Source organism: Ochotona princeps, chromosome 19 (genome assembly GCF_030435755.1).
Source record: "Ochotona princeps isolate mOchPri1 chromosome 19, mOchPri1.hap1, whole genome shotgun sequence".
NCBI lineage: Eukaryota > Metazoa > Chordata > Mammalia > Lagomorpha > Ochotonidae > Ochotona > Ochotona princeps.
In genome coordinates this window covers 43,610,169-43,634,858 of record NC_080850.1, presented here as the reverse complement: position 1 = coordinate 43,634,858, position 24,690 = coordinate 43,610,169, and the positions used below count along the sequence as shown (strand labels likewise).

General features: G+C 46.1%; 1 protein-coding gene across 5 annotated transcripts in view; it reads left to right on the top strand.

The window, feature by feature from the left end:
• SNCAIP (synuclein alpha interacting protein) overlaps nucleotides 1-24,690 on the top strand; it is a 139,631-nt gene that overhangs the window by 96,414 nt on the left and 18,527 nt on the right. For all 5 annotated transcript variants that reach the window (XM_058677610.1, XM_058677611.1, XM_058677613.1 and 2 more), the window contains exons 4-7: nucleotides 4,420-5,291; nucleotides 6,711-6,890; nucleotides 12,797-12,910; nucleotides 21,719-21,844. In XM_058677610.1, coding sequence (XP_058533593.1) covers nucleotides 4,420-5,291; nucleotides 6,711-6,890; nucleotides 12,797-12,910; nucleotides 21,719-21,844 — 1,292 coding nt within the window. The remainder of the gene's footprint in view (nucleotides 1-4,419; nucleotides 5,292-6,710; nucleotides 6,891-12,796; nucleotides 12,911-21,718; nucleotides 21,845-24,690) is intronic.

Genomic DNA, 24,690 nt, shown 5'->3' with positions numbered 1-24,690 from the left:
AGAGGAGACATTGTAGGACAAGGAGAAGCGGCCAAGGGCAGGAATGGTGGAAGAAAAGCGTGGTAGGTAAAGTTCACTTAACAGTGCAGCTGCTGCAGCATGTGTTCTATGCAAGGCCTACCTAGGGTGTTTTTGCTTTATTTGTGCACCACATACCCAGAGATTCTCCAAAACGTCCATTCAAAATTTGCATAATGAAAAAAGTTTGCATAAACTTTAACAGCCTTTGCACCAAAGCACCTTTTTCTTCCATTTTTTTCCATGAACTTTTTGAAGTGTCCTTGTGGTGTTACTTAACATATCTTTCTGAAACATCTTTTAAACATGCTTTTTAACAGTAAGCTTCATGACTGTGGTAAATAAAGAACCAGGGTCCCTTGCAAAATGTCCAAGCAATAACTTATGAGAAGCAGGGAGAATTCTGCAAGGCTGTAAGAGAGGATCCCAATGTGGCCCAGGCAGTGCACTGGGGATGAAGAAAATGGCCCAAGATTTAAGAGGATTTGAGATAAAGCCACAGCAGGGCTTAGTGCTTGAGGGATGTGGGCCAGAGGTCAAGGAAAGAGAAGGGTCAGTAATGTCTTAGAGATAAATTGCTTGGGAGGCTGCATAAACGGTCTTGTATAATCCAGGCCAAAGCACAAAAAAATCTACGAAAGAAGATTGGAGAAGGGGAGGGTGGGAGAGAGGGGAAAGAGAGAGAGAGAGAGAGAGAGTGTGTGTGTGTGTGTTGGCTGAGGGGGGGACAGGATGACCAGCAAAGGTGAAGAGAGAGAGAGAGAGTGTGTGTGTGTGTTGGCTGAAGGAGGGACAGGATGACCAGCAAAGGTGAAGAGAGATAAGGCCCTGGTTAGGAACATGCCGGTCACAGATCCTTGCCCATCTCAGGACCTCGGTAAATGGCTGTTGAATAAATCAGTGGCTGCCTGAATGTGCATGCTTAGCGGGTTGTGGAAACGCCTTCCCAAAAGTCAGAGGCGTTATAAATGTCAGCACAATTCAGCAAGATAACTTCTGGCCCATGAATCAGCATCAAGTCTGTGCCCATTTACCTACTGGGCACTTCAGAAGATTTGTGACATAAATTTCAGGCAGATTTCAGGTACATTAGGCATGTTTGTTTCTGTAGGATGTTACAAAACATTCAACAAATTGAACTCATCCAACCAAAAAGTGATTCAGACAAGAATTTACTTCTGTAAGGCAATTTGCTGGCTACTTTAAGGGAGAAAAATTACATGAAACATCCATTATCATGGAGATTATAAAAGTCTAAAATAGATTAAACCTTTTGGCAATTTAAATTTTGTTCACATGTGAAGAGTGTTTTTCACAATTTAAGTCTTCTTAATAACCATGCTTAGTCTGAACTTTTTTTCCTTGTGAGTTAAGACATTTATTATGGCATTGGAGCTGAGCAAGAGTGTAAGTGAAATTCTGAGTAGACTTACAAAATTGGAAGCAAAAATGTGGTGAGTCTGTGTCTTTTTTTGGTGTTGTGCTTAAATTATCTATCCGTCCAGCTCATATATCCAGGAGAAATAAATTAATCAAATGTCTTGCATTTGGCATAAAATTGCCCTTCTTCTCATCCAAATATATGATAGAACAATAAGTTAGAGGCCATCCACTAATTCATTTATCGTAGCTGGGATTTTTTTTTCTTGGCAGCTAACATGCAGACTAGAAAGCCTAGATTCTCCCCTCAGCCTGAAAGAGTCATGGGTTTGAGTAAGGATAGGGCAACAAGCCTAAACGTTGATGTTCCCTCTTTAGTTTCTAGACCCTTCTGTGGAGAGAAGTGTTTTTGCTCAGACTCAGACAGAATTCATCTCCATAGAGCGTTCTTAATGGCTCCTGTCAGAACAGGAACAGCTGGGAAGCATATGGTATCCATTCCCCTGTATCACTTGGAAAAAATTCCACATGTAAATAAAGCCAACATAAAAGAGTACGAACCCTTTGAACCCATGACCTGGTAGGGTATATAAATACATTGGTTGGTACAATGCACTCATTGTGTTGGCCCATGAAATTATGTAGCTTTATGTTGTTTTTATTACATTCTGAGATGCACATTTTCTGGAAGTTCTGAAGAAATCAAGGTAGTTGGCAAGATATTAGCAAATACCATACCTAATAAGTATGTGTTTCAAACATCCTAAATATAACACATTTTTCAACCTATAATTTAAAGTTTTTCAGAAAGGATGAGTACAATAAAAGACATACTCGAGCCTGAAAAATTCTATGTTCTCCCTTCTTCTCTCTCCCTCTCACTGACTCCTGTTTGCAGTAGGTAAGTCACCATTTGTTCTTGAACAGCAAAAAGAAAAACGTGGTAGAAACTTCTGGCAGACCTTAGTGTTTCATAGCTTCACATCTTTAGTGAGAAAAGAACTTTAAAAAGTTAGGAGACTTTTAAACTTGAATGGGGACAACAGCAATTAGTTGTTTTTCCCTTTTCTTGGTTGCATTGTATAAATAACTTTGGAAATTTTACCTTGTACTTCAAATTATTACTCTGAATTTATGACCAGGACTTTTGTCCCCTGTTCAGTCAGGGTGTGAATCCACCAGAAGGATGCTCTTTGTGATTTTTCAAAGGTTTTGAGTTCTGTAGGAAATGAGATCCACATTTGTATAGTAGCATTTGTTAGTTGTCTGGGTAAAACCGGAAGTGAGAGCCCACAGAGCGGAAGAGGAGCCAGATTCTGCCACCATCTAGGTTCCTGGCTTCCTGCCAAAGCACTGGGTTACACTCTGCTTACTGGAGAGAATCCTAACCTCACTCCACAGCTCACAGTAGTTCCTCCTTAGACTCTGAAATGCTCGTTCCAGAAAGATTTTACATCTGCTCCCATGGTGCAGGCCCTCTGGAACCCCAGGACAAACTGTTGTCCATGTGGGAGAAAGAACTCACTGGCAAAAACATAGCATTCGGGTTCAAAACCTCACCTGCTTCCCTTGATCTCAGAGCCCCTCTTCGTCCTGAGCACGTGTCCCTGGCAGGAAGAAGAGTGATGAGCGGTCTGAAGTGAGGGAGCCTTCATAACACGCACTTTGACCCTGCGGATCAGTCACTCTTCTCTTTTACCGTGGCAGAAGTTACAGACCTGACGACACACTCTCATTGTGGTTGTGCTCCAGAGCAGACTCCACCCACCTGCACATGTATTGGGCCAAACACTTGCACCTGCTGCCATTTCAAGGGGCAGGGAGGGACAAACAAGAGGGACCCCAGTTCAGGGCGTGCCCTGAAATCTGCCCCTCGGGGGGCAGATAGTACACCGGAAGCTTGGAGTAGAAGCCCACAGAGCAGTGGCACACAGGTTCCTGAGGGTCCTGGGTCGTCTGGCAGTAGAGCAGAGACGTGGTTCCTGGAGGAAGTGCTGTCCTCATGGCTGAGCAGAGGAGATGCCACTGACTGGGAGATGTGGAGTGGTTTCACTTCCATGTGTGTCTGTCTGTCTCACTTCCCACTTCATCTCAGCCAGGCTTACTTTCTCACTTAATGCAGACAACACACATCTCTGCTAAACTCACAAAGCAAAGAGAAAAAAACAAAAATAACACTACCTGCCCCATCCTCCCTTCCTGGCGGTTCTCCTGCCGGTTGCTCCCAGCTTTCCCAGCAGTGGAGGATAGCACTGAATTTTAAAGAGGAGGCTGCCTGGGGAGATGGGAATGCATTAAGTTGCTCAGCCATGGTCCAAAATGAACAACAAGGAAACCCCCTGCACGATGGCTGACCATGCTGCTGGTCTAGGGTAGGAATGTGGATCCTCTTTTCTCCCTAAATTAGTTTGTATTAATACACAGTCCTGTCCTTTAATCCCATCTTCCCGTGTGGAGCCAGGAGCCAATGTGTTCTATCCAGGGAGTAAGCCTAACTCTCCATGCAGGTTTGTTTTCTTCAGTTGTTCACTCTCACCATTACTACCACTACTGATCAATCTGTAAAGATCTGTTTGTTCGAAAATCAGAGTGACAGAGAAATCTCCAAATGTCAGCACCTGCCGGGTGCACACTAAGCCAAAGCCACGAGCCAAGAACTCAGTCTAGGTCACCGGTGTGAGTCGGAGAGCCTCACATACTTAAGCTGCTATCTGTTATATGCCCAGACGAGTGAGCAGGGGCCCAGATTGGAAGCAGAGAAGCTGCACTTGACCGTGGCACTCTTAAGCCACTGTGCCACATGTGCCCACCTATGCTTTGAGTCATCACATCACAGCTTTCTGTTAACCATTCATGGTCTTCCAGTGCTCCGTGTGAATTGCTGGTTGCGTGTGCCCTCAAAGGCATGCCTGTGCCCAGGGGCTGATTCTGAACTTGAGATGAATAGACTGGGCATTCTTGGTCAAGAAGTGTTTGGCTGTCTGATTTAACAGTGTCCCCTTTTAACCCCTGCATGAACAGTTTCTAGCTCTGGCTGGAATTGCGGCATCTCTGCTCTTATTACGAACACACAGAAGCCCACAGGGATCGCCGATGTATACAGCAAGTTCCGCCCGGTGAAGCGTGTTTCCCCGCTGAAGCACCAGCCAGAGACTCTGGAGAACACTGAGAGTGATGACCAGAAGAACCAGAAGGTAGACTTCCAGAAGGGAGGTGATGCCGACCCAGGCCCCCAGCCGGAGGAGCTTGGCCCTGAGGAGGGAGTGGGTGGACCGCCCAGGAAGGGCTCAGAGCCCCCCACCTCACTGGGCGAGCTGGAGCATTACGACCTGGACATGGATGAGATCCTGGACGTGCCTTACATCAAGTCCAGCCAGCAGCTTGCCTCTTTCACCAAGGCGACTTCGGAAAAAAGAATTCTGGGTTTGTGCACTACCATCAATGGCCTTGCCGCCAGTAAAGCATGTTCTGCTGGAGGTGCTGAGAACCCGCCATCCACCATGACGCCCTTCTGTGTTCTGTCTCCCGTGAAAAGTCCTCACTTGAGAAAAGCACCCCCCACAGTCCACGACCAGCACAAACTGGCCCCGGAGGAATCCGAGAGCGTGCCCGCTCTGGTCCAGTGTGGCTCCACATATGAGCCTGAGAACCAAAGCGGAGACTTGGTGAACAAGGCCTTCTCAGAGCTGCCCAGCGGAAGGGTCGAGAAGGCCCTGTCAGACTGCCAGCTGCGAGGCTTCCGCCTGCCCTGCTCAGCTGCAGAAACCAAGTTGGAAGAGCCAGTTAATGGTGTGAGCTGGACCAGCTGCCAGGGGCCTGAGGAGAGGACGGAGTACCAGAACAAAGCCAGGAGCATCCTGAACATCGTTAGAGAAGGGCAGATCTCTCTCCTGGTGAGTGGCCTCTCCTATTGTAGACACATCCTAATCCTGGAATCTGTCGTTATCAGCTCTGTTTGTAAGGCATGGAACGATGATGCATCTTTGGCTCCTTGCTTAATCTTGGAGCTTTAGTTAGGGGGTGTGTCCTATTGAGCTTTTAAAGGAAAAAATCGAGAGATTAATATGGGAAGACAGTTGCCGAGGGGGCATTATTTCTCATCTTAACTTTGCATGAATTCTGCTGGAATAAGGCTTTTAATCTAATACAAAAACAACATTGAGCCTGTATGAGTTTGCTTTCAGGTGGTCCCAAATGCCCTCACTGTTATTGGGGAGGGATGAGGGGTGTGAACCCTTCACTCATGATCGACCTGCCAGCCAAGTGAACAGAGGCTCTTGTGTTTGATCCTGGCTGCTGTGCAGAAGAGGTGTCCTAGGGTGTTGGAGGCGTGTTTGCAGATAGAGGCTTACTCCGTGGCTCCAAATCCTCTGACACACAAGGGATTTTTTTTTAGCTTAGTTCCAACTTTGATCATCTAGGGAGCTTGAGCAAGCTTTCCTAAGGATTGCAAATAGCTAGCCTGAAATAGTGCAGTAGCGTGCGTGGGCACATCCTGTAATGGTACGGAGAGTTGCCTTCGAGGAAATCACTGTGCTTTGGCATGGGATTCTACTTAGCATAAAGCCATACAGAGATAAATAGAACATACTTGGATTGTTATTACAAATAGTTTTGTGAAAGGACAATGTGATGGAACAATTTTGCCAATTTTTCTTTCTCCTGAAAATGTCTTTTTCATTGCCCTGGCTCATCTCCTCTAATTCTCTATGAATCTTTGCTTTCCTCTGTCCTCAGTGTCTTTTCCTGTTTCTCAAGTGTTAGCACCTCCACTCGCACAACTCTCAATCCACCCGTCACACTCAGGGGACCTAAATTCACTAGCAGTGAGGAGGCAGAAGGCCAGCGAGCCTCCCAAAGCCCCTGGAGGTGGTGTGTGGATGACAGTGTCTCAGGTACACACCAAGAGCACCAAGAGTCTGTAGTCCAAGCCCATTGTCTACAATTCACGGCCGGGTAAGCTGGTGGAAGCAAGCTGTTGCACTCCTACGACACACCCTAAGTCCTCAAGGACTGGGTCGTGAAGCAGGTAGACAGACAAGGAACCTGCCAGTAATGTCATTGCAATTGTTGGCACAGCCAGCCAGTAGCCTCATAGCTCATTGGCCCTGCACCAGTGCCAGGCTCACATGAAGAGCTCTCTCCTGGGACCTCATGACCTAAAACGTGTCATCACAGAGAGTCCCAGCAAACAGCTCTGACTGGCTGACTTCCCGCACTGCCTAAACAGCTCGTTTGTTCTGCCCAGTATCCACCACATCTTGCTTCTTGTTCTGCCTCCTGACTTGGCTCTCCCACCTTACTCTGCGCAGCCACACCTCGCCGCAGACAACCTGGACAAGATTCACGATGAGAACGGGAACAACCTGCTGCACATCGCCGCCTCGCAGGGGCACGCCGAGTGCCTGCAGCACCTCACCTCGCTGATGGGGGAAGACGGCCTCAACGAGCGCAATGCAGGCAAGCTGACTCCTGCAGGCCTGGCCATCAAGGTGAGCGGGCGGTGCCTTTTCCTGAGAGTCCTTGGGGGCCTCTGGGTCGGAAGGGAGAGGAATGTGTTCGTCCGGCCTGCAGCAAGTCCATGTGGGGCAGTTGCGTGCTGGTGCTTGGAGGTGCTGACACCATGTTCCAGGCTACTGTCCAATGAATGCAGGATGTAGATCAGCCAAGAAAGAGGCGGAGGGTGGTCTGGTGTGGCTGTGGAAACTCTCTGCCTCCAGGCACACCTGGATCCATCAGAGGACAGTTCACTTTTCTTCCTGGAGTGAGCATGTTGAGCACAGGGAGGTGTAGGGCTGGAAGGAGTGCTGGCACCCCGGGAATCTCACAGCTCAGTGTCAGCTTTGAGAGATGCCCTCGGCGGTTTCACCCTCCACAATACCTGTTGTTCCACGTTTCCCATTTCAGTGCTGCATTTTTATTTAGCTCTTGGAAAGTATGGTATGTCTACAGAAACTGCACAATGGATGCCAAGATAGAGTTAAAACCGAAAAACTAAATGCACAAAAGCATGGGGCACTGTAGTTCACAGCGCTGGAACCAGTATCTCTGTGAAATCTTACACATCCCTGGAAGGTTAATGATTAAACTAGGATTACTTTGAAGATCTTTGGCAAATCAGTGTGGAGTTCAACCGTCTTTATTCACAAGCCAGAAGTGACATTCAGGGAAATAGAATACAGCTGGTGCTTCTGCAGCAGTATTCCATGTTACATAATAGTCGTGTTCTCTATAAGCTGCATAGCATAATTTTTATAAATGGGATTATATTGATACTGACTGGAACTCACTAGTGAAATAATTCTACTTACGAATTCATGGGGAAAAAAAGACCATGTTACTTTTGAAAAAAGTCAGTTGCCATCTGAACCTAATATATCTTTTACACGGAGATGAATTTTTTTTACTTTTAGTTTGTTTTCCAGTTGGTAAAATTCTATACAGTTTAAAAAAAGTTTCTTTTTTAAAGATCGTTGCTCCGTGGTGAGCTATGACTTTCAAAATAATATAAAACTAAGTTTTTGCAGAATAGGAAGGGGGGTGACCTTGGCAGGCATCATTTTCCTTTGGTTGTCAGATTAAGAGCTGTGCTCCTGGCAGGCCTCGTGATGCACAAGAAACCAAATCCAAAGTTCAGTGTCACTGAGCCAAATCATGGGTTCCAAGCACCAAGTACTACCCAGTACTGCACCAGTACTGCTCAGATGCTGACAGTGCAAACGCAGCACAGTCCCTACTGTTAAGGAGTGCACAGCCTGGTGGCTAAGGTACACAAACAGGGAGACAGACACCTACGGGGGACCCGTCACTGGGCGTGTGACACTGACGAATACTTTTAGGATGTGAGCAAAAGTTGAACTTTACCTGGAAACTTTAGTGTTTATAAACTACTGTTCTCATTTTTCATGGTCAGTGATACGTTACTTATCTCCTAAATATACAGTTGGATAAAGAAAATTTTAAATGTATATTGCACAGTGCTTATTTTCATAGATTAAACAACTCTACGTGGAAAGGTACAAAAGAAACGGCGTTCACACAGCCAACCCTCAGTGTTGGCATGTCCTGCAATGTCTGTATGTACTAATCTTTAGTTCAGTCCGTAATTCAACACATAGAATCTGCATCATACAGTCAGTATGTAAGCTTGTGCGGCAGTTTTGGGTTGGCTTTAGTTTGTTTAGGGTGGAAAACTCACGTCAGACTCAAAAGTCTCAAAAATGTGTACAGATTTGGGATCTCAGGCCTTCTGTATCTTATTTCTTTTTAAAAAGATTCTCTTCCACCCAGTAGTTCACTGCTCAAATGGTCATAACAGCTGGAGCTCTGCCAGGCCAAAGCCAAAAGCCAGGTGCTTCCTGGGGTTTCCTACATGAGTGGCAGCACCACAGGGGCTTGGGTCATCTTCCACTGTCTGCCCAGGATCGCTAGGCAGGGAGCTGCATAGGAAATGGAGCAGCCAAGACTTCAAGCAGTGCCCATCTGGAATGCCAACATTGCAGGCAGGGGCCTAACACGTTAGACCACAACACCAGCCCCTGTATTTCATTTCTGAGCCATGGTGTAGGAAATGGAAGCGTTCTTGTCATCCCTTATTTAATCTACAGTGTATGAAAGTAAATGTCAGTGTTTTACAGCAAACACCACAGACTGTGGAAAGCACTCCGGGCACATTTCCTGCCCCGGTCCATCCAGCACCAGGAACTTAATGGTGGTGTTTCATCTTATTAAACGCCTTGCCGAGAGCCTTGCCACCACTGCGGACAGACACACTTACTACACTTGCAGTGTAGACCTGGCTGACAGGAAGCAGAGTCAGAGATAGGCAGCAGGTAGCAGGAGTTCCCAAGAAAGGGGCTTTCAGCGTTGAACCAGAATCTCTCCCCTGCTACTCGGGGCACAAAGCACCACATGCTTTCCGGGAACCCAGGAGTAGGGACTGGGGAGTTCCAGGCTTTTTTGAGTGCCCTTTGGAAACGGTTAAACAAAGTAATTGGAAGAAGACATTTCTGCAAGGTGAGAACAGTCTGATTCTTAAACTGGGACCCACAGAAGAAATTATTTGGGGGAGCCAAACAGACTTGGCATGAGATAACCTTAATTCTCTTTTCATTTCTCATTTAGTCTTTCTAATTAAGCCCAAAGGTACAGCCTTGCTGTGGTGATGACACAACTTCAAACACAGAGCCTCACTGACATTCCTTTGCAACACACCGTGAGTGACCCCAGGCTAAACACTTTGGCAGGCAAAAGTCTCCTACGAAAATGTAATAACATGGTTGGTTTCTTTGGTATGCAGATTTATAGCAGGTGATATTGATTTCAAACTCCTGGTTATGCATTTTTTCCTTCTGCCTCTCTAACAGCGTTTTATTGCCTGCTTGACTAACTCATCCTAACCCATCTGGCAGAACATTCTACCTAACAATAGCACAGCACACATTTTGTCAAGAGCACATGCTGTGTAGAACAGGGTTCACATTTAAAAGGATTGAATTGTAATTCTGTCCTTTTACCATAATAGGATGCAATTAGGAATCAGAGGCACAAGGACATTTGGGATGGTTATAGATATGTTAGGTGAACACACTCCCCAAATCATCTGTGTGTCAAATGAAAAATCATAGAGGAAATTAGAAAATATTTAAAAATTAGTGAAAATGCACCATGCCGGCTTTTATAGGAGACAGCTAACTCAGTGCTCACTGAGTTACTTGTAGCTACCAGTGCCTGTGTTAGAGGGAACACAGGGAGGGGTGGGCACGAAGGAGCTCTCGCATCAGTAGCCTAATCTTCTACCTTAGGAATGAAGAAATGAAGTTTGCATAGAAATAATACAATAGAGAAGAAAATCCCCAAAGACAAATTTTTGGCTTCTGAAAGGATATAAAAAAAGATAAACCTTTACTGATGGACAAAAATGATGAAGCCTCAAATGACTAAAATAAGAAATGTGCTCTGCATAAACAAACAATTTTTGTAAGCTGTCTTGGCTCCTAGGTGGTTAGTACGGCCTTCCTCCTTTCTTTATTCAAAAAAAATGAAGGACATTGTATAGTGATTTTATTTCTTAGCCTGCTCAAAGTGTGAAGGTCTCAAGTGACTGTAATGAAGGCATAATACCTAAGGGGGTGGGTGGTGTGGACAGAGTCCACTAAGGAAAATGTCATATCCTGAGATTGGCAACAACCAGGGCGTGGCCAGCACCCCTGAGGCCACAGGGAACTGGGAAAAGAGAAGCTGTAGGAACCAGAGGTGGAGAGGGCTTAGCTGGAAGCAGGCAGGTGGAGTTAAGCCACCTCTTAGGACACCAACACCCCATATCAGAGTTCTTGGGATTGAGTCTGCTTCTGTTTCCGATCCAGTTTCCTGCTGGAGACCACACCGTGAAACAGCAGGTGATGGTGCATTTGTAGAGTGAGGCAGGGATGAAGTCTTTCTGTTCTTTCTCTCTCCTTTCTCTTCCTTTTCCTTCTCTTCTCCTCCTTCTCTCTCTCTCCATTACATATATATACATATATATATTCTCATCTGCTTTTGAAATAAATAACAATAAATTAAATACTGGCTGACTGTTGACCTTAACTGATGGGCTCATTTGGCCCATGGCACTCCATGGCAGGGAGCCAAGAGTATAAGGGTCGCAACCTGACTCTCCTCTGAGCTTTGGGAACACAGAGAGGTACGAGGAAGCTCGGAGCTTGGGGTCCAGCCCATGCAGTCCAACCTCCCGTAGCAGCAAGACAGGCATGCTGAAAGGTGAACAGGGCACCTAAAGCAATGTCAGCAGATACCTCCAGCAGGGCAGCTCTGTGGGAACAGTCGTGAGCTTCCACTTGAAATCCCCTTTTCAGGGCTGGTACTGTGGCACAGTGGGTTAAACCACTACCCACAATGTTGCTGGAATCACAGATTGGCGCCACATCATATCCAGCTGCTCTACTTCCAATCCAGCTCTTTGCTAAGGGCCACTCCTGTGAGAGCCAGATGAAGCCCCTGGCTCTTGGCTGCAGCCTGGCTCAGCTATGGCCATTGTGGCCATCTGTGGAGTGAGCTAAAGGATGGAAGATCTCTCTGTCTCCCCATTTCTGTTTGTAACCATCTTTCAAATAAACAGAGAAATCTGTAAGATAATTTTTTTTTAGTTCCATTGTCCAAATAGAGTGAAAATGGGCAAAAACTGCCTCCTCTGTCTTGCTTTTCAGCATGAACTTTTTCCCTCGAGAACATTGTTAAATGTTACGATTCTAAAAATAGAGAAAACAAATCCTATTATGCTAGCTCGGTCCCCCCTTGTGGCCCTCCTCCTGCTCCAGTCCAGTGCTAGCCCTGCACTCAGGCGGGCGCCGGGAGCACATGGTGTGGTGGAAGGGGACAGCGTGGGTTGTGTGTTATACAACTGTTCTGTTTCGCTTAACCTTCACTTTGTGTGCTGAGGTTTCACTGTCTCCCCCTGCTGTTTCAGAGATGAGAAAATTACCAGAGAAGTAAGTCATCCTTCACTGTCTTTTAAGAAAAGGTTTCAGCCCATTTCAGAGGCTGTCTGGGTGTTAATCCTTAGCTTATGACATACTCACTACTCAGTAAACAACAGGGAGGACTCCCTCTCTGGATGTGTGAATGTTCTGTTGTAACTGTTTACTTAATCATTTTTCAAAAGCTCTCACAGTGCCAGAGAGTAAATACTTAATAAAGGTACACAAGAAGATCAATTTTCTTCAATTCATGTTGATGGTTTTGAAAGACGGAGAGATCTCTGATCTACTGGCTCACTCCCCAGATCCGACAGTAAACAGAAGCTGGGCTGGGCTGAAGTTGGAGAGCCCAAAACTAATCTGGATTTCCTTTGTGGATGGAAGGAACTCAACTCAAGTACTTGTGCCATCCCCTACCAACCTCCTGCTGTGCTCATTAACAGGAAGCTAGAGTTGGGACTAGAGCTGCAGCTCAGCCGCAGACCCCCTGATGTGGGATGCAGGGTTCCTACACAATATTGGAGGGGGTGAAAGCCAAGGAAAGCTACAAACTCATCTAACCTAATGGAAATGGCCTTTATCTTGACTGGAATGGTAGTATAAAGAGTACTGATATGAATTAAAGTTTGTCAAATATGCAATTAAGAAGTGCATTTATAATGTGCAAATTAGACCTCAATGAAGTGATTTTAAAATAGCTAGTGGATATTATGAAACCTTCCTGGATACTGGTTTAAAAAAAAAGTCAGGAGAAAATTATGAACATGTGTTCAAGTAAGTTTTGCAATTGATTTAGAGACAGAACCACAAATCATGGTTATAACGTGATACATTTATACCATCAGGAAATTAAGACAGCCATAAGAGCCATCTCTGAGATATTTTCAACCCTGAGTTCCCTTCCTTGCTTTCTGTGACCCTAGAATGGCCAGCTGGAGTGTGTGCGCTGGATGGTGAGTGAGACAGAAGCCATCGCAGAGCTGAGCTGCTCCAAGGACTTCCCCAGCCTCATCCATTACGCCGGCTGCTACGGCCAGGTATGAGGGAGAATCCCGGTGTGTCTCTTCCCATGCTGGGTAACGTTCCTGTTCTCATTGTCCGTTGGAATCCATAAGAAACTACCAAAAATATGTTAAAAAATTCATATTTCTTACAGCATTTTTTTCTGTGAAGAAGAAAGTCAAATACTTGGCTAAATGAAGCTGCAGCCATATTATGGAAATGTATGGCAAATGCAATGACATGGTATTGAATCAGAACGCTTTCTGGGATCCAGCATTAACTTTGACTTTTGTAGAGGAATGAAAAATAAGGTAGAACGTGCACGGTAGTTGTCACTCAAGGTGGAATTACTAGTGGCTCCTCTTTTTTTTATACTTTTCAATATTTTTTAAAGATGTATTTATTTATTTTTATTGGAAAGTCAGATATACAGAGAGGAAGAGAGACAGAGAGGAAGCTCTGTCGTTGATTTACTCCCCAAGTAGCTGCAACAGCCAGAGCGGAGCTGATCCGAAGCCAGGAGCCAGAAGCTTCCTCTGGGTCTCCCATGTGGGTGCAGGGTCCCAAGGCTTTGGGGCATCCTTGGCTGCTTTCCCAGGCCACAAGCCGGAATCTGGATAGGAAGTGGAATAGCTGGGACACGAACCGACCGGCTCCCATATGGGATCCCAGTACATGCAAGGCGAGGACTTTAGCTGCTAGGCTACTGTGCCAGGCCCCTACTTTTCAATTATTCAATGAACAGATGGAACACTCAGCAAGAGAAAAGATGATGTATTCATTTAACTCAAAGTTTAAAAGAATATCTTTGTAAGACGTTAATCAAAGATGTCTCACTCAGGGATGAGTTAGAATGCAATAGATGACTATTTCTACATTGGGAAACCCCAGTGTGAATCATTGGTTTGCACAGATCATGATATAGTATGAGAAGAGGAAAAAAAATCACTTCCTCCCTTTCAGTGAGGTGAGCGTAAATTATCATTAAGAAAAAACGTGGAACCACAACATGCCAATCTCATTCTCAAAAAATAATCAAGTCAGCACCATATTAAAATAGATTTAATCATATTTACTTGTGGCAAAGAAAATTCCTTCTCATATAACCATATCCCCTTTGGTTTCATAAATGTTCCCATTAGCAGTAAATTGCGGTGTGGTCAATGAGAGACGGCACCTTCTCAAGTCCAAAAACTACATCCAGTGTTTCTCCCATGTGGCGCAATGCTGGGTCTTGCAGCAGTCTGTTTTGTGCTATGGTAGTTTTGATTGATACATACTCTGTAATATGTGTCCTGTGTGTGTGTCAGGCACCACCCATTGTCTGATGTGCTCCCCGCAAGCAGCTCTGCAAAATGTTGTTCAGTAGAGGAGGGGACAGAAGGAAGACGGTAGGAGCAGAGACTACATTGCAGGTCAGGTTGTATGACTTTGGGGACAGATTCTGTTCTGACCCCCTTGTCTGGTTCAAAAAGGAGAACAAGACGAGCACTTGCAAATTGCAGCACCATTCTCGTTGAATCATTACAACAGCTGTCTTGGTGCCCAATTCTGCTAGTCTCCATCTGTGGTGTTCTGCAAACAGCTAGTAATGGTGAGTGGCCCTAATGATGCCCTTAGTTAGTTTAAACCAGGCAATTAGAGAACAGTGTTTCCACATGACCAGAAGTTTATTCAGGGCTAACCTTTGGGATTCATTTTTGGTATGAAACAATCTTGTTATCCAGCCACCTGAATAGTTTTTTGGTGTCCCTGATTCAGTTTGCTGGGGTGCAGCCTCTTTGGGAACCCTAGCCCTCAGCAGAAAGGCTGCCAGGGTTCAAGAGGCAAGGGCGGCAGGCCTGCTCCGAGGCCCCAGCTACACACTGGGACTCATGGGCTGCTGTGTCTTGGCGAACAGCCCTGTTAACTCAGATCTCGCAGGCACCAGGTTTCTCTTAAGGCTGAAGTTGGGAGAGAACAAAGGAGCGCCGTTTTGTGGACCGGTGAGAACACGGTGAGGCTCACATGGAAGGGTTGGAGGAGATGGGCGACCCAGTACATGAGCTGCGTTGGATGTTCGCTTCGGGCTGCTCTCAGGCCCTCCAGGTGTTCTTTCAAGCTGAGAGGTGTTTGTCACCTGGAGCACAGCCTTGAGGGAGGTGCAGGAGAGCACCCTGCAGGTTGTGGGGAGACGGGCAGAGGAGCCCCCAAGGGCAGTGGATCCTGCTCCGCCCCCTCTGCTTGTAGCAGATCACCTGTGGGGAGGCTGGATTTGGAGCCACAACAAGGCTAATATTTTCCTGAGAAGGATATTATTGAGCAGTTTTCTAATGGATTCGGCACATGCGTGTTTTTCTACATCAGGCGGGCACTTGAGTGGATCCTGGTTTGTTTCCTCAGTAAACACCGCTGAGAAGGGGAGCACAGAGGAAAATACCTCCCTGGGTGTGTTTTAGCTGCCCTCTGCCCTGCCTATAGATTCTTAAAGAATGGGCCCACTGCACTTCCAATTTGTGTGCTTTTTCTTGTAAAAATTATCTTTAAAGACTGCAGTACCGCAGGATAGCTAGCAGTTTTTAGTGACCTCCTGCGGTGACAGATCTTGGCGTGATAGAATTGATTTTCCCCATCCTGACATGCAAAGTCTCAGAGGGTGCAATTATTTCCTTGCCTGATTGTACCCCGCAGAACCAGCCATGGGGAGCAGGAAGGTGAACGCCCTGGGGAGACTCAGAACAAGCAGGGGTGTCCTGGCGTAGCCTGCTTTACCGTCTCGGGAGAGGGCTGTTGCCAGTAGAGCAGTCAGAACAGAATCCTCTCCATTCCACATCTCTGCCTGTGTGTCTGGGGCTGCATTATTTAAGGATGCAGGTTCAGATATTGTTGTCCAGGCACTCCCAGCAGCCCCAGCTCCGCAGGGTGGGGTGGGGGCATGGGCACTGGTCACTGACCCCAGTGGGCTCCATGTTACTTTCAGCATCAATCCTGTGATTCCCTTTGTTTTTGCTACATTCGCATGGACTCTTGAGCCAGGGCATCCATAGCTGGTGTTAAGCGTTTTCTGAAAGTACCTTTGCCTGTGCTGTGTGTGTTCTTCACTCTAAAATATTTGCTTTGGCGCAAATTGCTTAAGGGCACTTTATAAAGAACAGGCCACTCACTAGGCTAGCGTGATTCCACGGGCCACATTGTTACTGTTTTCCCCACAGTTTACTCTAAAAGTGACAGAGATGCCCTGACTTTCTTGTTTCCCGCTCATGGGGCAGAAGCTAGTAAATAATCTGATAGTGCCATGATCGCAGATGAAAGCAAAGTAGCAAAGAGCTTTGATCTACGTGAGCATCCATCTGATCTTGAGAAAGCATAATCAGCACAGAGCTGTACAAAGCCCAGACTGACAGGCAGTTCCTCATGATTTCCTTGACGCCAGGGGCATGCCAACAGCGTGTCCTTCTGCGAGGCAGTGACCAGGAGGCAGCATCACAAAGGAAATGAGCGTCGTGAATATCCATGCTCAGAAGACACAGTCACAGGAGTGTTGCTTCCTAACTGCAGCTCCCTGTGTTTTAGTCCTAGCTCTACCACAAACACTGCTTCACTGAACCCATTCTTTCTTTATTTAAATATATTTATTTTTGTTGGAAAGGTGGATTTACAGAGAGAAAAAGAGAAAGATCCTCCATCCACTGGTTCAGTCCCCAGTGACTGCAATAGCAGGAGCCGAGCCAATCCAAAGCCAGGAACCAGGAGCTTCTTCCAGGTCTTCCCTGTGAGTGCAGGGTCCCACTGCCTCAGGCCGCCCTCTACTGCTTTCTCAGGCACCATCAGGGAGCTGGATCAGAAATGGAGCAGCCTATAGATAGTTGAGCTGGTTAGATGGAACTAAGCTTCAATACCCATCGACATGTATGAGAGCCAAATGGGATGTGAGACAGACTGGACTAGTCTCTACACATACTGGCAAACCAAGGTAGGGGCGTTCCTGGTAGGGGTTATTGTGGGTTGCTCCAGCTAGGCTGCAGCTCCCACTGGTTTATGCGAGGGTCGAGTATGTGCTGGGCCGAACCAGGCTGGACTGCAACACCCATTGGTTCCAGTGGAAGTCGGGGCCGAAAGCAGAACCAACCCAGCAATTGCAACCACCAACTGATCGGGGCGATGGACTGTGGCTGGCCCTGTACTTGCTAGTACATACAAGAATCTGGTCTGGGAACACCTCAAAGTTTCTTTGGGGATCTTCCCAGTCGAAATGGCGGACTCAGAACCCTAACCAAGAAAAGACAGAAGACAGAACAGGTCAATCAACCACTTCAGCTATATGTTAGCAGCGAAGTACTGGACAAATGGAGACTCTATCATGGACTTTGTCAATCAGTGGATTCTTCAACGACCTCATCGTGCTTGGAGTGGCGAGATTGGCAGCGATTCATAACTGGTGAACTATCAAAACCACTTGAGCAAGTATCTCAGAGCATGCTCCACATCCTGGACCTGGGGTGGGTGGGAGACTGGGTGGGACTTCTCCCTCAATAGTCCCTTTACCTCAGATATATGAAGGAAACAATATGGAAATAATAGTCTTACCCACTTTGGTATAGCCCTTGTACCTTTTTACCCTAATTAACTATGTAAAGATTGTCAAAAATATAATTAAAAAAAAACAACAAACCCCAAACAAACAAACAAACAAAAGAAATGGAGCAGCCGGGACATGAACTGGTGTCCATACATGATCCTGCTGCTTGGAGGGGGAGGATGAGCCAATTGAGCCATCGTGCCAAGCCTGGACCCAATCCTTTTAAAACAGAAGGACAGGAGGTTTGTCTGAAGGCTGTTTCTTACAATGGAGATCATAGAGGCTTCTTCACGGTGTTGTTCTGAGAACTGAGTGAGGAAAAGCAATGCTGCGTACCCAAGGGTAGGTGGTAGATGCCGGCTGCTATGGTTATTTGGGCTCTCCAAATTCCTTGTTTTTATTGCTACCAAGAACATTTTCTATTTTCACTATAAATAAAATATAAGAAAAAGTTTCCTGTGATGTAGAGCTTAACCTACTTGATTGTTAAGTGTATTTTCTCTCCATATTTTACCACCTCTGGATTCCACATTTATCTTGTGATTTTTTAATGCAACTGGGATAAGTCTTACAAGTGATGATGTGATTTGTTGATCTGTGATCACAAAACTGACTCCTCTAAGAACTTACGGAGTTTAATGATGCCAGCAATATAACTTGACATGCATTTTAATATTAAATTTTGTAAAAGACTGTCCTGTAAAGCTCATAAATTATATATATTAATTGCTTCTTTAAGCAAAATTTCCTGCCTTTAGATATACATAACATACAACATTAAAACAGATTATAAAATACCAGAAAATCTCCAGAAGAAGGAATAGTATATGAAGGAAATTTTCAGTGAACAGATGGAAACTGAATGGGCAGATGGATGAAATGCAAATAGGAGAGAAAATCTGTGAGGTGGACAGTGCAGGAGGCCCTCTGCACCCGCGGGCTGCAGCCAGAGTCTGTGAGGTGGACAGTGCAGGAGGCCCTCTGCACCCGCGGGCTGCAGCCAGAGTCTGTGAGGCGGACAGTGCAGGAGGCCCTCTGCACCCGCGGGCTGCAGCCAGAGTCTGTGAGGTGGACAGTGCAGGAGGCCCTCTGCACCTGCGGGCTGCAGCCAGAGTCTGTGAGGTGGACAGTGCAGGAGGCCCTCTGCACCCAGTGACTGCAGTGTATGTTACAGAAAGCAGTACTCACAGGAAAATGAGTGTCTAAAGCTACATTCCACTTTAGCATTGCCTCCCGGTAGACACATGTGTGCATGCTTGAGAGAGAGAGACAGTAAGGGGCTAAAAGGGACAGTGTGCAGCATTGCAAATGTCTCTAGTCATGTCTTCATTAATGAAGATTTCTTAGTTGTCAGAGAAACTATTTTGTCCTCCTTGCGAAGTATTTGTCAGCCAAGTCACTGTTGAACTGTGTATCCCCACAGGCATGTTCTCCAGAAGCCTGAGAGCGTGTGCCAAGTGTGCTTTTACCAAAACCGTGCGTTCTGACCATCTTCACAGCTACCTCAGAAACCCTAGATGCTGGTCTTCCCATCAAGACCAGGATCAAAGCCAGCCAGCCAGTCCCTGTGGGTAGGACTTTTTGCTCTGTTTGATAGTAGAGGCTTTGGTTTTCACAAAGTATCTCAGGAGACAGGCCAACTGCAAATCTCTTTATTCAAGTGAATGCTCCTCCTCAGAACACAAACCTGAACTCGAAGTCTTATCAGCAAGCACTCTGGGGCTGAGACAGCTCTTGGTTCACACCGGCCTTGTGTGTCTTGTGGTCCCAGGTTCCTCAGCTCCTGCAAAGTCCAGGGCTTGCAGTTTTGAATGGATTCCACAGCAGAAACACTCCTACTCTTTAAAAAAATGCTGCTTTCCGTTGCCTACACCCCCACTACCTTTTTAAAAGGCATTGTGTGTGTGTGTGTGTGTGTTGACATGCAGGTGACAGTCACATATACCATAATATTCGATTTGATATGAAAGATAGGAAAATTTGCATCACAAGATGATATAGATAAAACATGTCTTAGTATCCTGAATACCACTGAGATTAACTTACTAAACAAAGAAAGAAAAGCAGCTAGAATATCATGCTAGAATGTACAGTTATCTGGTCAGTTTTCTCATTTGTAAAATAAGGGCTATGTGAGTGAATTGGATGATTCCCTAAAATCTTTCCCATTCTGCACATGAAGAGTCCAGGACTCAGGATGACAGAGCAAATCAAGCCACTACAAGCATGGAAATGACCCACCAAGGAGAATCTGCCTTGCAGATAGTATTACCTTTCTCCATTGAGGCTTAGCAGCCTGGCCCCAGGCAGGCACCACCATCTGAGCTGTTGGCTTCAAACCAATTGGTTCTGTCTTTTATCCTAAAGCACCTTTGCTCATCCAGATTTTTAAGTTCAGATCACATCATGCAACCATCTGTTTCCATAAAGTAATCCAGTTATTTCCTTCTCTACATAGTTAGGAAAGATGAAGGAAGTGGTGTTTTACATCATGCATTGTCAAAATAACCTCTGCTGGACCCAGCACAATAGTCTAATGGCTGAAGGCCTTACCTTGCATTCACTGAGATCCCACATGGGTGCTGATTCATGTCCTGGCTGCTCTACTTCCCATCCAGCTCCCTGCTGTGGCCTGGGAAAGCAGCAGAGGGCGGTCCAAGACCTTGGGACCCGCCTGGCTCCTGGCTTCAGACCGGCTCAGCTCCAACCGTTGGGGTGACTAGGGGAGTGAACCAGCAGATGGAAGATCTCTGCATCTCCTTCTTTGTGTAGATCTGCTTTTCCAATGGAAATAAATAAATCTGAAAATAAAAGGAAGAGGAAGTGAGTGAGTGAGGGAGGAAGGGATAGAGGAAGGAAGGAAGGAAGGAAGGAAGGAAGGAGGGAAGGAAGGAAGGAAGGAAGGAGCGAGCACCTGGAGTGGTCTCTGTTCACCAGCTCCACCTTTGTGATAAGCATGTGGGTGTTTCCTTACCCAATGCCGAACTCACCTCGGGACCGCCCGGCCTGTTCTTCCAGTGCCTTTTGTGGAGTTGACTTCCCAGGAAGCCTGTGTGCTTATGCAGCCAACATTCACCCTGCTCCTCCAGAGCAATCCTGGTAGATTGTAGACATGGATTACATATTTCTCTCCTTGCTCTTTAAGGGTCTTACTCATTTGGAAGAAAAGTGTGGAGCAAATGTGCAGCCTGCCCATGATGTCTCAGATGGCTTCGTAAACAGTGTCCCGTCCCCCCAGCATAAGGCGGAAACATGAAAGGAGCTGGCTGGTTTCATCCGGCATTCCTTTGGCAGGGTAGTTGGCATGTTCAGAAGTTGAAGGCAAATTTAATCCAGAAAAGTATAAAAGTTCATGACCATTCGAGCAAATAACTGGAAAGAAATCCTTTAAAAGGCTAAGAAGAAAGAAGTTCAAGGCTATTTCAAACACATGATCATCTTTTTAAATGTCACATTCCACCCACTAAACTTCATGCTGTTGTTTTTACCACTCTCATTTTTTTTTTAACTTTTTATTTAATTCTTCTATTTTAAAACAGTGAAGTCCCATCCCCCTGCTTTCTGCAAAGGCCAAGCATAACAGGAAAATGCCACAAAACGCTCAGTGGATAAAATAAAAGCAGATTATGACAAGACGTACTGACTGGTTTGTGCTTTCAAATGGCCTGTGTTCAGAGCTGTTGGTTCCCTGCCTATAACATGGGAGAAAAAAATAACTTTACCTTTAAAATACCACCAACAGTTGGTCAAAAAAATCCAGAGTGCTGGTTTTCTCTCATTGTGGTTGTGATGGCCAGCTGAAATGCTGCCTCTTTCTGTAAGCCTGTGGTTGCGGAACATGTGGGATTAGGAAGGCATGTTTGAAAATTATCCTGAAAGCTAGACGCTAGTTCTAGCCCAAGGTTCTGTGATAATACTCTTGAAGCCTCCAGGCTGTGTAACATGTAGCTAAAATGTGGCCTTGCATGTCTTGGAATCCGAAGACCTGGGTTCGGGCTCTTGCTTTGATCAGTCTAGCCACGTGGCTTTGAGGTTTTCCACCTTGTGAATCTGTTTTTGCATCCGAGAGTCAGTAAGTAAAATGCAGGCATTTGTAAGACCCCGTGGGGTCTCTGATGTTTGTTTCAGTGAGTCCTGGGTCTTTGGTTCATTCTGTAGGGGGATTTTCTCTCCATCTGATAAGCGACTTCACACGTTGCTGCAGTTGTTTGTTCCTCTGCCTTTGCATAAGGTTTGACTTTTCTGAAAGGCATTCTGCTAACCTCACTTGTCTCTGTGTTTGTAGGAAAAGATTCTTCTGTGGCTGCTTCAGTTCATGCAAGAGCAGGGCATCTCACTGGATGAGGTGGACCAGGATGGCAACAGTGCCGTTCATGTGGCCTCACAGCACGGCTTCCTGGGCTGCATACAGGTACACGGAGAATCAAATGATAACACTCACAGGGAGGTTTTGTTCGCTAGAGGACAATGCCTGGATTGTGTCACCACTTTGCATTACAGTGGACAGTAAGGAATGGTATTGATCTCTTTGTATTTCCAGAAATCCACACAGATAATGCCCTGAATACCTTCTCGGAGTTTCTGCTTGCATGTCCCAGGCTGCTGGAAGGACTTACTCTGTCCTCTCAACATTGCTCAAAGGCTCTCGTGCTGAGGGCCTTACACATTAAATACGCCCTGTCCTCAAGACAGCAGAGAAACCACTGTGACACCGATTACCTCGGTTGCTCAGGCTGCCTGTGACAGTATAGCCCAGATGTCTGAGACACAGGAGAGGGGTGCTCATTTGGCACAGTGGTTAAGCTGCTGCTTGAAACATCCTCTGTTGGAATGCCTGGGTTCGAGCCCCAACCCACTTCTGATCCAGCTTCCTGCCGCTGCACAGTCAGGATGGGCAGCAAGGCTGGCTCAAGTACTTGCAATTCCAACCTCAAGGAGGAGACCCAACTTGAGTTCCCAAGGGTGGAATTGACCCTGGCCAAGCATTGGAGAAATTTGGGGTGATAGATGAAAGATGTTTCTGACCCTCTCTCTACCTTTCAGGTTTCAAGATAAAAACGTCAAACACACACACACACACACACACAAAATAGTAGAGAAAAAAAGACAGGACAGATTTTTAGCAGTATTGAAAGAAGGGAGTAGCAGACACTGAAGAGAATGCTGTGGTTTCCCTCTTCCTCCAGAGCTCCACACATGCCTTTCAAAGCTGAGAACTGGGGACAAAGCCCTAGATACTGGTCCTCTTGTGCCTTGCTCTAGGTGAGGCTGGGCATGATTGTCCGACCCTCCCACCTGCTGGCAGCAAGTGCTCGAATCCTGCGGACAGCCACACCTTATGACGCCCCATGTGGACAAGGAGGTCAGCGAATCAGGGTGCAGAATCTGGGGAGAAGGGGCTCCATGTGAAGGGCCTGCTATCCCTCCACAGGCCTCCTGAGGGGCCTCCCAAGGCACAGGCTTCCTGCCGGGCAGAGATATAGCCCTGTTCCCCCAGGCTGAGTGCAGAGCTGCCTGAAGCTGAGACAGTCCTGGGTCCCCATCAGACAGCCCACAGAGGGTGGATGGAGGGGACCCACTGTGATCCCCAGAAATTTGCTGGTATGACTGCTGAAACCAGGTAGACCTCATGGCCTAGCAGGTGACAGGCCTTAGTGTTGCAACAACACAGAGAGAAGAGAGAAAGGGCAAGTAGAGAGGGAGGCTACACATGCAAATCCATCCGAGTTTATAGAGGTTTGGCCTGGCATTTTATTTTGTTTAATTTATTTGCTTGTTTATTTATTTGAAAGGCAGAGTTAGAGAGACACAGGTCTTCTATCCCCTGATTCACTCCCCAGCCCCCAGATGACCATAACAAGCCGAGCTGGACCAGGAGTCAAGTGCTTCATCTGGTTCTTCTACCAAGATGCTGGGGCTTAAGCACTTGAGCCATCTTCCACAACCATCTTTCCAGGCCATTAGCAGGGGGCTGGATTGGAAGTAGAGAAGCCAGAATTGAAACCAGCACCCAGATAGGCAGCTGGTGCTGTAGGCAGTGGCCTTATCAGCTACGCTACAGTTCCAGACCCTGGAATTTTATTTATTAACATAAATCATAATGACCAAAATAACTATGCTTTGCTATGATTCAGTAGAAAACATACCCTGTTTTCTGTTCAAGAAAACAGACCCAACATCTGTGGACTCATTCCCATATCTACCTGAGATGGGAGAGGGAAATGACAATGTAACATTGACATCTATAATCAGAGTAAATACTTCTGCAGCAAGTTCATGCCATTAAATAAATGTTATAAGTATTGCCTGATAACTAAGAAGTTATTAAGTGTCAATTAAAATGAAAAATAATTGTCTGTGATATGTAAAACACTTTCTGCCTCTCGGGAAGCTGTGCTCTGGCTCATAGATGGAGCACTGACTTGGTAGGAAATATCCCGAATGTCTGAAGGACTTCTCACTGTTGTTGGAAAAGCATGCATCTTCTGCTTTGAGGATGCAAGTTTTCAAAGGAGAGATAAGAAATTGGAAAATTAGACAGGAAAGAAATGGAAGTTCTTACCAGGATCTGCAGAAAGAAGAAAGGCATAGTGTTGGGTTTTTGTGGCGGATAAAGATAACTGAATAAACACCGATAACTGTGTTGTTGCATTTAACAAGACACTGTAATGCTTAATAGTCTTGAAATAAACTTTTTATCAGCTGCTAAATGACTGAAAGCCAAAGAAAACTGGCTCTCCCTGATTGCATTTCTGATTTTAGTTATTTTTCTTCGTAATAAGCAAGGGGAGGTGGCCTGTCTTCATCGCAGTCGTCCCTCCACTTAATACAAGTGATGTTCTTGGCACAGGAACCAGAGATGTGAAAATTTGGATGGTCCTGGGAAAGCCTCTGTGTGCAGGATGTGTGAGAGCAATGAGGGGAAAAGAAAGATGAAAAGGGTCCATGATGTGAGGCAGGCAAGGCAAGCAGTGGGAAGAAGCCCGAGCCAGCGGGTGGCACGGGGAGTCAGTCTCCATCACATCTGTGGATCGCACTGTACTCCTGCAGTCTCCGGGACAGCCCTGGGAAGCAGGCGACAAGGGCTGTGTGGCAGGCTGACCCTTCCTGGCAAGGAGTCATCAGCCAGAAGGAAAATAAAGTTCCTGCATAGCCCAATCCTAGACTTTAATGGTACAAGTTCTATTTGTGGGAGAAAACAGTTGCCAAATCACCAGGAGTTTGCCGTCTTATCACGGTATCATCCACCAGTCTGTC